Source organism: Melitaea cinxia, chromosome 8 (assembly GCF_905220565.1).
Source record: "Melitaea cinxia chromosome 8, ilMelCinx1.1, whole genome shotgun sequence".
NCBI lineage: Eukaryota > Metazoa > Arthropoda > Insecta > Lepidoptera > Nymphalidae > Melitaea > Melitaea cinxia.
Genome location: NC_059401.1, coordinates 15,926,574 through 15,940,075, shown reverse-complemented (window position 1 = coordinate 15,940,075; position 13,502 = coordinate 15,926,574). Strand labels below are relative to the sequence as shown.

Sequence of the window (13,502 nt, the reverse complement as noted above, 5' to 3'; positions counted from 1 at the left end):
CGTATGTACAAATTCAGTTACTGGAAGATTAATACTTTGTATAGCATCCTATACATAATATGTTACTAAGCATAGGAATCATCTCCTATCAACAAGATTAATACAACGTTCTTATCTAGTAAATTTCAAATATATTCACCTAAAAATTTCAGACAAATTTATCCTTATATACGTCGTTAGCTAGCTCGGAATCGAACGCAAAACATTAAAATCGCATATGCACTAAGTCATCGGTGCTTAATATTAATACAGCAAACTTATTTGGACACACACACACATTAACCTAACGCGGAGGTGGAGTAGTTGGAAATTCAATAATGTTACAGTCTGCGCACATCGCGTCTTCCTTTCGTCTTACTCGAGAAAGTTCGCCCGCGTCCGTGTTCGTGAACGTGTAAACAAAATTTATCCTCGCTGAAGCGGGATAAACGATCTTTCAAAATGTTCTTTTTTTTAAGTCATTAAGATTGAATTATTTCGGGAATGATATTTTGCAAAATGTTACGTAGTAATATCGTTAGATTTGGTCTCGGTAAAATAGGTATAAAGTTTTGGTGGAAACAAAATAATTTATTACTATTGCTTATTATTAAAATACCTATGAACTAACAAAACTTTATAAACTAAAATTAACAATCGAAAATTATGTAACACACAAAATTGACTGACTTTATTCAGAGGTTATATAGCGACTTAAACAACATTCTCGATTAGTTCAGCACATCCGGATTAAATATCCTGGACTCTCTGCGGAGATGTCATATCAACTGGCGAGACGAGGTACTGAAGTCTATGTACGACGCGGTGACGATGACCGTTGATGTCCAGGACCAGAGAACAAGGCCTATTTCCTTCCGGCGTGGAGTAAGACAGGGAGATGTAATGAGCTGACTGACTGACTGACTGACTGGATTAAATATCAATCCTTCGCAGTGTCAAGTTTCTACTATTGGTAGTCCTAAATAGTAGACCGAATAAATTGATCGCATACCACCTGTCATTTTTTAATAACTCCGCTATTACTTATAGTGACAATTTAAAAATCTCGGAGTAATTTTCAATAGCCATCTCTCTTACCTCCTCTGAGCGAGTTGAGCCGAAAGTTATTCACGACCGTCGGATCACTTCAAATGCTTCAATATTTCCTTCCTCCCACTAAAATTGCATTAGCACAGTTACATTTTATTTTGACCTCAAAGAGGAGCAATTAAATAAACTTGAGCGCCTCCAAAATCTTTGCATATGGTTTACATTTGGTCTTCGCAAATATGACCATGTCTTTAACTTTCGTAAGCAACTCAACTGGTTCCCAATTTGTCTTCGCAGAAATATTCATATCCTCTCGTTGTTATATTGTCTACTATTTCATCCTACCATACCCTACTATCTCAAAGAACGCTTTTTTTGCGACACCCATCATCGTTCTCTTCGATCTAAATAAAATCTGGTTCTTAAGAATCCACATCACACTACTTCCTTCAACGCTACTCGTACCTCCTTCTACGAGAACTCCTCTCTAAAAAACTATTAACCCCTGGAATTATCTCTCTTATCTCTCTATAAGACAAGCGCAATCACTCTTTAGCTTCAAAAAGTATCTTAAGCCTCATTATTTGTCACTAAATCCGTTATGATTGTCTTTTCATCTTTGGATGATATGTATAATGTAATTTATCCTAATTTGTATAACAATTATTTGTACACTTCCTATCCGCTTTTCTATGCCGTGTCCTATACCCAAAGGTGTCTGAAAGAAATCGCTCTTGTAGCAATAAAATCGCTTTTGTACATCTTCTTGTAATTGTACTACTATTGTTTGTATCTTTTTGTGGTGTACAATTAAGAATATTATTATGTAATTCTATATTCTTACATAGATTAAGCTATATTTTATATAAGTGAATGAATTTCTAAGTATATACAGCGCTACAGCATTGACAGAGTATTCCGTAATTCAAACTTAAACATGTCTTAAATAAATTTATATTAATGTTACACACGTTAAGATCAAACATACCTCGCGAGCTATCACAAAAATTAACTTTTGCTAGTTTTAATAACATTATTAATATTTTAAAAGTTTAATACCCCGGTTCTGTCAGAACTGAGTTCCTAATCAAAAATACATTAAGGCGTATCTTACTCAAATAATGTAAGCAAAATCCCTTCAACACAAAATCTATTACGCAAAAATCTCTCAAGGGAAAGTACTTCTGAGGCCCTCGTGTTGATTTAAGGGCAACTCTAGACGATGAAAAGACAAAATAATTCCTGTAAACGAATTTTGTTTATTTTTATTTTTGTTAGTAAAATAAATTATTTTTTTATATATATGATTTGCAGTTAAATAGTTTTAGCTGCATCATATAATATGTTATCTATATTATAAAGCTGAAATTTGTTTGTTTGTTTGCCTAAACGCGCTAATCTCAGGAAGTACTGCTTCGAGTTAAGAAATTATTTTTCTATTGGACTGCCCATTTATCGAGGATATGTATAGACAATTTTTTTTATTTACGAATGTTAAATGTGGAGCACAACTAGTAATTATATAAAGAGTTATTTGTTTCAAATTATGTTCATCAAGGATATATGAAGTCATAGCACGTATAAGACGTGCTATGCTTGAATAATAAATACCACATTTATGGCTTTTTCTATGTACTATGTTCGACATAAACAAGTATAAGGAAACTGTGTGAAAATAATTTGTGCAGTAAAAGAAATAGTTTGATTATCTTACATTAGTTTTAAATACTAACAAGTTTCATATTGGCATATTAGATTTGTTTCTTTTTTTGTTTTTTTTAGATTTGTAATAAAACATTCCAAGAAACAGAACCCTAACATATACGAGCTTTAACGGAAACATTTTACTTACGTACCTTAGAATAGGTGCTCACACATAACAATACAACCCAAAATAAATAAACCTCGTGTTAAATTTTATCACGTTAAAACATAACAATCAATTTCAAAAGCAAGTAAAGGCTCGATAATGTACTCGCCCTTAGCCCCTATGTTGACTGAACGTTTATTTCGATGACGTGTGTCAAAGATACAAGCAGGATACAAAAAACAAAGGACTCTTTGATGAATTATGATGTTGCTCGGTAAATATTTGCGGAAACCTGTTATCAATTTACGGGGTGTACTCAAATCGTAATGCTCCCTAATACCATAGAGAAAACAATAAATGTACATTCGGCAGCTCATATGATTTGTAAATATTTGAAATAAATGGCTATTGCTGTTACAAAAGAAAACATTAGTTGATAGAATCCAGGAAAACTCTAAATACGAGGAAAATCGATTGCAATGTAAAAGTTAGAGAACTTCTGCTTTTGAAAGAACTAATTTTAAGGCGTATAAAATGTATGGACCAAACAAAAATAAAGGATTTCGTGCAAACTTCAGCTCATATTAAATATTCCTATAATCACACAGTGAAAATGATTTTTCCTGAATTTACTTAAATTTTTAAAATTCCTGAAAGTATATTTTTCAAGATTTCTGTTTTGTCCCAATCGAGAGATCCGTCAGCAATTTTCGTAATTCGTAAGATACAAGAGAAGAACAAAGAAAAGTAGCAGCCATTGTTTCTCTATTTTGTAGTTCTATAGAAGGCTTCACAGTGTGCCTCGAGAGGCTCCGTAGATAATACTTGTAAAGTTTGGCTCTACGGAAAAGTTTTTGGCGTTACGGTTGTCACATAAGGTGTTGTTTTGAAGACAAATTGGAATCAAATGTTTTTTTGTAGTTTACTCCTTACGCGATATAAGGCGTGCAGTATGAAAAGGACAATAGGGAGTGAAATATTTTGGGAACAGAAACGTTGAGTAGTGGAATAATGTTTTACCGTTTCTCGCGAGAAAGAGATGAATGTATTTTTTAAATATCGTGTAATGTTTGTTATGTAAGGAGTAAACTCCTATCGCATGTCGGAGCTAACGCACACTGACACATTATTATCATAATATTTTTCGTTATTTTCTATAATAACTTAAAATTTATTACTCGTGATGTGCAGATTCGATATGGATTGGACTGGGAACTGTAAAACTTAAAACGACTAAAAAGCTATTCCAAAGTTTTATATGATCTTGTCTCAAATATTATACACGCACAAGATTTGTGCTTTATGCTGAATATATATGTATATAATTTAAGAGTAGGTACTCGCACTGTTTATATGATACTTGAGAGTATTTAAGTAAAACCTCTTTACGCACGCTTGACTTGAGGAGTAAGCTGGTGAATGCGTGACGAGGGCGTTACGAAAAGTGTGATCGGGTTAGGTGAACGGAAGTTGAGACGGAGATATAAATTAGATAGGAAAAGAGATTTATGTTTCGTAATATTTACTTTAGCGGTGTGGTCTAAAGCACACTTGTTTTTTTTTATTCCATGTAAAGCTTCTTGCTTTTTATATATACCCGTTACTCTTTTCATTAAATAGTTATATAGAAATAAATGCATTTCCTTACAAAATTTTCAATTTAAGTGTTAACTTGATATTTTACAATATAAATTAAGACTACCTAAAAGCGAAAGGAACTTCATTCCGACCGGGGGTCCATAGACCTCCCACGCCGTTATTTTATGAGTGTATTTTGTACAAAAATACATATATCAGTCACATTATGGTGCATGAGTGAAACCCTTCATGATGCCTCAGACATTAACAGAGAACAAGTTGTAGTACTGTGTAGCGGCAAGAAATTCTACCTGATTTTTTGTAACTTTTTGTTAACAATTATAAGAAAATGACTATTCGAAATGAAAATTTGTTTTTTCCTTTATATTCAAATAATATAGTTCATAGACATAAAATAATTGTTTTTTTTTTTAAATATTAATAATGTTACGAACACACAAAGAAACTATAATAATAAGTAGCCTACTATGTAAATACTTTTGTTCGTACTTTAAATATGATTTAAAATTAACTTATATTATTTATCGCATATCGGAATATAAAGTCATAACATGAACGATGATACATATATCATGTTCCAATGTATAAATCAACCACATAAACGAAATCAACAAAGGAACCCTTCAAATAACCTCGAAATGAACCGCACAAATTCAGCCGTTCTCCAATACTTTTACACTTTTTCCCGACGACATTATTTGCGTATGGAATCGCTATTACTCGACTTACTAAACTCACATCAAAATGTAGATGAGAAAGAATTACACAGTCATGACATTTTTGTTCGTGGCTCTTTCGAATACGTATAACGGCACCTACTTTGTGATTACAGCGTGTTTTATTGAAATTTTTCAAAGGAAACGTGTTATTAAGGCAGTATGTATTCCTTGAAATCTCAAGTTTTTTATTCACTTTTGTTGCAGCGTCAGTGGAATTTGTCAAAGCATTGGTATACTTTGTTCGGAATCACACATCAGAACGTCGAGCGTCGGAATATAGTCGAAGTGTTTAGATAAAGACACCATTAAGCAATAAACTATTTTATATCTGACGCTGAGATTTGAAGTACGGACGGGTCGAGTGCCAAACTTTTAAAAATATAATGTTTCCGATACATAAAACTATCGAATAATATTTGTTCGGCGGCGACAAGAAAACATTTCGGGCGGTATCTGTCGACAATAAAGGCCTTTCGGACGATAAAAACTGATCTGCAAGTTAGTCGGTAACAGGAAAACAGATCTTTGGACGAGCGCCAAGTTACCTGCACTACGCACCACAACCCTGCGTGCGTTAGGGTGAGCGTACGCAGACATACAGGACTATACAAATATTATATCAACGAAATTAAATAAGGTTGGATGTGTTGATATTAGCCACTTTTGCCACGCTGGGCTAGCGTTTATATTTTTATATATACTCATTTACGCAAGCAAAAAAGAAGATACGGCTAATATAATAGTATTTTAACATTTTTAAGTGACTTCTAACATAGTTATCTTAAGCTCTTGAAGTTATTCCATAATAGTGTGTGATAATATTTATGTAAATGTGTGTGTAATAATGTTACTTTATATAAAAAAGGGCTTAATGAAAGCAAATCTAACCTGAACAAACAAAGAAACTGAGTACAATTTTAAGGCTAAATACAAAGTAGTTGTTTTACAATAAGAATTGAAAAATAAATAGATCAATATCTTACTAGGAAAGTATTGAATTAACACATGCATTACAATATGCAATATTGTTTTATGCGTTCTCATATTAATGTTAATTACAATACTGCGCTGTGCTGCGCATCTCTCTCTCTCTGTACACGTCCTACATTATATGCAGTATATACACGTAGACAGAACCGTGACGTCATCGGAATAGATTTACCGCCATATTCGACAGAGTAATCATCAATATTAGTTTTTATTGCTCCTTTTATTGTCACAGTAGGTAGGTACATGTTATTATGATCGATAGTCAAAGTTTGTGTGACGCAAGCGTTAGAACTTAATGAAAAAAGTCTTATGTCATGTCATATATTCATATTACAGCCAGGCAATGGATTTATTCATTCAGCCTATATATAAATTACGACAGTAAAAACAAAATAGGAAAAAGTTGGTTATCAATTTAAAAAAAAAAATTAAAATCATGTTTATGAAAAAATATTATCTTTTATTTTAAATGAAGAACGTCCCTAGATTCATAGATAACAATAATTCAGGAACGACCCATATTTTACAAATACAGATGTTCTAAACATTCGGGATGTAATAAAAAGCAGGCGTGCATATAAAAATATTTTATCTAACACATTTCCTGTCACGACTCTCGCGAACGGTTCAAATACCTGTAACAGTGAGTTGTCGGCTAATAAAAGATCATTTAAAGCAACATGCTACCAGAAATTTTATTAAAATTATTTTCAAAATTTGTTTTAAAAAATTGCTCGCTTCAGCTTGTAATATTCCACTATTGGGCATAGGCCTCTTTCCCCGTGTAGGAGAAGGATCAGAGCTTAATTCACCACGCTGCTCTAATGCGGGTTGGCGGACATATTCCCTACTATGAGTAACGATCGCTATCAAGTGTACATGATAACAACCGGGACCGACGGCTTAACGTGCTCTCCGAGGCACGCGAAAACTTAATGATTGAAATTAAAAAAAACATATATTACGTAATTTATATTATGTAAATAGTAATACCTCATAACTTTACCCGCTTGATATCGACATTTTTAAAACCAAAAAAAAATTATCTTGAAAACAAAAAAGAAACTATTTTATGTAAGTAATTTAAGAAATAACTTTGCCTAGTGATGTTACCCGTTTAATATCTATCTGATCGCCATTTTTTTTATCCTAAAATCTCCCTTTTTATTTCTTAGACCCTAACATTTAAATTAAAGAAAATAACATTTTAAATACCTAAATCGTATAAACCTAAGAAAATCTACAAAATTGCTTAAGTACCATGCGTGCTCGAACACCGATAACGCTAACTTCCAAGTAATACGTATGCAGGCAGTAAATACTACCACGCTCAAAACTTTTGACTACATTACAGTAAAGACGCATCTCAGTAAAGGCGCCGTGTAGACGCCAGTCGGGGTCCGATTGTCAAACGTTAAATAGCTTCCTCGATTGTCAGTTACAACGAAAAAGCTAAAGGTGTAATAGAGAAAAAGTTCGGTGATTCTGTTTTATTCGATACGGAATTAGGAAAGACGATAAAAGAAAATAATCATGTGCTTCTGAACTGGAAATTCAGAATTCGAACAGTCGTCGTAACGTTTGTTGTCGATGAGATTCGGTAACTGGGACTTTTTAAAGGAAAATTTCAATTTTAGTGACATTGTAGTCAAAAAGGAGAATGATACGATTCCATACATTCTTGGGCCAAAATGTAATGAAATGAAAATGGTATCAATTAATGCATTTAGGCTTATTGCGCCCTCGCTGAAGCCTATCTATATTTTGGCTATCTGAGAGTGGAGTTATTAGACTTTTTGTAAAAGTGAGGTTATGTTACAATGTCTATAAAAAAGCCCGATAACTAAGTTCTTGTAGCATTAATATTTGTTATATTTAGTGAAGACTGTTTGATAACTCACTACAAATATTGATATAAACTTGAAACCATAAATAAATATCAGGAATGGACTCAGAATGCATCGGAAAACAGTCAACACAAAACGAGTGACGGACACAGTGTTATTGTTAGTCAGCTGTCAAAGCTGTCATTAAAAATATGACTTATTTTAAATCGATATGAAATCGATAATCATTTTTGTTTATCAGATATTAATTGATATTGTCGATTTTAATGTAACTTTATTTAAAGGCACTTTATTGTTTACAGCTTTAATTGCGCATCTAAATATCTTGAGTTAATTAACTAGTGCAAACATTTTCTTTTTGAATTCTGTAATCGATTATAGTTGAATCGATACCCAAATAATTTGATGAAAACTATCTTTCTCAATTTTCTCCGCTTCTAGATTCAGAATTGAGCTGATATTTTATATTTTAAAATAAAAAAATATGACCAATTTTTTAAACAATATCTCTACTCATCACATTTTGGCCCAAAAGTCCCCATCTCCTTTGATAAAATCAATTTAGCTCAAACGCAATTTCGAATGGTAATTTTACAAAAAGTAAAGTCATATTATAAATAAACCATAGTCAACATTAAGTTACCTCCGATGAGGAATATAGATTCGGATAAAAATAATTGACAAGAACTCTTCTTAAAACAGTTTATCACTATAAATTAAGCTATTCATGCAGCTAAACAAAAGCCATTATGAGTAGAACCAAGAGGCTTAATCCATGATAATTATAATGCAGCTTTCTAGTAACGAAATAATGATTAAAGCTTGAGCGGTTTAAAAATTCTAAAAATTTATAGATTAGATAGAAAGCAGATAAATCTGCCTTTAAAATTAATAGTTTTAATATATTGTAATAGTACCAAATATACTAAAAACTATTCTATATTATAAAGTAGCATAGATTAAGACAAATACTATTGAAATAAAAAGACTGTTGGTATACGTGTAGAAAAAATATTTCTAACCAAAGAACTATTCCTGTAGGATTGTTTTATAGTTAATTTTATCCAAACTAACTCAATGCTAGGAAAGGGAAAAAAGCGTCTTCTAAAATTTTTAACGAAACTAAATCAAGCGTGTCTGAAGAGTCGTAACGAATGAAACCAATCAGGCATAATTCCTTTGAAGATTCCCCACAAAAGTCCGCAATCTCTTTGGTACACTTTTTATTCGCCGCAAAGATTCACTAAAGCTGATTCAATAAGGACTCTTTCATTTATTTAGCCGTAAAAAACTTAATAACTTATAACATTGATATTTTTGTACTTTAAAAAACTGTAAATTAAAATAAATTGCTCTTGTATACAGAGTGTACCTAGAACACATTACTGCTAGTAAGATGGTTAAAAAAAATCAAAATAAATGAAATATACAATGTAATAGTGAAATTGATTAGTAGATGATGTGAAGCTTAACCAAAAGGTTGTGTCTTCTGATGCAAAATAGCGCGACAGATTAAGGTGTTACAAAATTATTATTTAATAAGCAGTAATAAAAATATTACAATTATTTTTTACGGGATGTCTTGATATAACTCCTAATGTTCCTAAGGCGTTCCATCGTGTGTTTTCAAATCATTCATATGTCTATGGAAACATTAGTAGTTAACACTTTCAAACACACACAACAAAAACGATTTTCCGTGAAAGTATATTTTCTTCTGTGTTTAATGTGTGCATAATCAAACTTTTATTCTTAAAAAAGTGAATTTTGTTTCAAGCGCGCATTCTTAGAATATAATACTAGCGAAAGGTTAAAAAAAACCTTCCTAACCCTGAACCTAACCTAAAACGCTTCTTATTTGTAACAAAGGTATTAAAGCGGAGATCTTTGTGTAATATTTTTATTACCACGAAGACGGAACATATCACAAATGCAAATACAATGCGACGCGACATGAAATATCTGCAAATGTACATTGCTTAAGATTTCGAGGATTATGGGATAAAGGAAAAACTGTAAATGCGAAAAACTCCCGTACGCCTTTCTAATTTTCTCCTACAAAAGGAAACACCTGACACGTCCAATATTTCTGAAAGATCACTGGTGATTTAGTTGTTAAATCCAACTTTGGGTTCTATAATCCTATTTTCATAACCAGCATATCCATCAGTCGTCATTAAGCGGACACGCGTTCTTTCTCCTTCGCACTCATTGATTTTTTATATTTCCGCCTCTCTTGTCGCACCTGTGGGAAGCAAGATTGATAAGGCCTCAGCCACACTGCGCCCTGACAGCTTGTTATTGAAAAATTGAGCGATAATCCCGGTGCGCGTTGTTGTTTAAGATTTTTGTTTGCTTTTTTTTACCTTTAATTTCAGGAGCCGAAATTGTTTTCGGTGCTTTTTAACGCAGATGGAAATTGAGTGGATTTCTCTTTACTAACTCGGTGTATTCAATCATAGTTTATAAATAAATCAACAAGTTACACTTGTGTCTAGTTAATGTGAACTAGTTTTATCTAAAACTTACTTTTGCCTTGTAATAAGTCTCTGTTAGCTCTTAATCAAATTTGATATTTAATACTTTACTTGATCATACAATACGGTAATAAAATAACATTAATATTAAATTTTGCTAAAATTAACAACGCGTTACAAATGAAAATAAAATGAGTGCCCGCTTTGAAATGTCATGTTTTCTTATTTTTTCCTATCGTTTGTTAAAAATTTGTACAAATTTTCTTTTCGTCTCATTTTTCTTCCGTAAAAATGTGCTAATTTTTATATTAAAAATTGTAAGGCTAAATTTTAATTAAATTTAATAAAATCAACCATTTTTTTATATGAATCAAGTTTAATTTTATGATTTAGGTAAAAACAGCACAAAAGAACACATCTCATAGAATTTTTAACCCAAAATATAGTGAAATTTTAGCATTTTCTTTTTTTAAATGATCTTCTCGTCTTAAACACCAATGCTAATTCTCACATAGCTTTGTCCGAACGCCCTTAAAATTGATCTTCAAGCTAATTTACATCCTGGTGGAATCTTTGATCCAGCTGATTGTCCGTACCAAGATTAGATGGAAAGATAAAAAAACATGATGGATCAGCCTAACCTACTACCTACGGAAAAATGTGTGTGCGGTGCGACGAAAGAAGTTTTCACTTCAAAAATGAGAATGAAGAAAGTGAACTTTTAATGACATTCTCCAAATTTTTGTATGCTAAAAACCATGTCGTTATCTAGCTGTTTCGCATCTTAGGCTCCCTAAAAACCCTTTTATAACTACTTTTAGTGATGATCGAGTATCAAGATGTTTTTTTTTTTCAAAGTATTCTCACTAATGCAATATAAATGGAGGGTATATTTACTAAAGTTAGTAACTACCAAAATTTTTAATTTTTATTTCAATGCCACGTATCAATTTACAGGCACATATTTTGATTAGAATAATTGTTTTAAATAAATCTATATGTAAGAGTATTTTTACTAACTTTCTATCTACTATATTCACGATGACTCGAAGATGTATGCCTTTAACACATGTAAAGACTTTAGAAGAACAGCGTGTCATCACATTCGAAATATTCTAGTCAATTAGGTTTTTTTATGCCACGAGGTTGGCAAATAAAAGCAAAGCCCGCCTGATGGGACTCAGATACCGTAGACCGCTGTAATAACGGATGCATGACAAAACACATTGCCAAAACTTCTGCTGCTGTCAACAGTGCATTCCCAGGAGTCCGAAGCTTAATTCTCAGCAGAAATACAATAAGACTCGAAATCAGTATTATATGACACTGATCTACATTATAGACCTATATCTGCGAAAAGAGGCCTATGCCCAGCCGTGGGATGCTACATATTGAATCAATCAACGTACTTCCCTAGTCGGGCTGTTCCAGATTTTGTGCTAGATTTTTCTACTGCGCTTACCTTAACGAACAATATGTAATTAATATTTATTCGCCGTTCAATCTTATCAAGAGCATCATTCAATAGACATGACAACCACGTATCCATTGTGTATCGTTTCCGAAACTTACATTGTTTAAACAAATTAAATTACTCGTCCTTCTTACTTACACATAAGAGCCTTTGTCATAGTTTAATGCGTATTCAGATGTATGCAAATTACATTAATACGTTGTGACGTTTTGAAACAAGACAAGGAGACAGTCTGGAGAGACAGTTTCCTAACGGATTATTTTCCTTGTCAAGAACGGTTCAAGTTAATGTAGTGGCTTTAGATTATGTTAGGGATAATAGTTTATTTGTTCATTAAGAACCCTTTAAAGTCCCACTACTGGACTGACGGTAGCTCTTTAAATGGAAATTCAGCCGTAATCCAGAATGTTATAGAACATTGGGAGTTAGAAAATAGTAGTCTCTTATTGCAATAAAATAGAGACCTTTTTGTAGCAAATATATGGTAATTTTATTTTTATAATTATTTATAACGAAAATTTAGTTACGTAATACTATATGTATATATTAATTATATTTAAACAATGTTATATTTTTGTATAAAACGTCAAGCAAAGCTAAAGATACTTAGTTTTGACAAAGCCACTAAAGGCTTATCCATGTACCACTGATGGAAACAGAATACATTTCCTTTGAATACAATAGAGTAGAAAAAAGGTTTCATTCGGGGACTCCACGTGAAGCGGACAACTAAAAAATGTTGATGTTTACGATTTAAGTTTTAAAAGTGTTATATTTAACTATTTATTTATAAACAATAAAATACTTTTTTAGTAGTTTTCGACTACAAGTAAAACTAAAAGTAACGAGTTATAAGATATTAAAGTTTTGAATAACCGACAGGTACGTGCTGCTGTAAGTCTAAATTACGCGCGCCACATTCTTATTTTAAAAATCAAAAAAAAAATTGTTTATACAAATTCGTATGCCGATGATGACATCACGGTTAGAATTTATTTTGTTAATTATACTAAATAAAATTATCTATTTATGGTTATTCGTAAAACTAGAATACGCCATATATCTTATGTGTTTATTTTTCCTTTCAGGTTGCGCATTCGTAAAGTTTAGTTCACACCAGGAAGCACAGGCCGCCATCACAAGTCTGCACGGCAGTCAAACTATGCCTGTAAGTACAAATATCAAATTAAAACATATGTCATATCATATCATTGTTTTTCTTTAGTTTTTTAAAGGAACAGTTTACATTGTATTTGTATAATATAGTAACTATGCCCCGCGGTTTTACCTACGTTAATTTGATTACTATATAGTCTTTAGCCTTTCTCGGAAAATGGACTCTCCAACACTAAATAATTTTTCAGTTCGAGCAAGTATTTCCTGTCATTAGCACGTTTAAACAAATGTACAAGCTCTTCAGCTTAATAATATTAGTATAGATTTATAAAATACACAAATAACAGATAACACATGCAACATGATTTAGTTAATTGAGTGAGGAGAGGAATACATATTTGAATAATTGTGTTTGCTCGCAAACGAAAAATAAACCGACTT

General features: G+C 32.2%; 1 protein-coding gene across 1 annotated transcript in view; it reads left to right on the top strand.

The window, feature by feature from the left end:
- The window catches only part of LOC123656078 (CUGBP Elav-like family member 4), an 83,457-nt gene that overhangs the window by 12,199 nt on the left and 57,756 nt on the right, over nt 1–13,502 (top strand). The window contains exon 2 of the mRNA XM_045591802.1: nt 13,034–13,113. Coding sequence (XP_045447758.1) covers nt 13,034–13,113 — 80 coding nt within the window. The remainder of the gene's footprint in view (nt 1–13,033; nt 13,114–13,502) is intronic.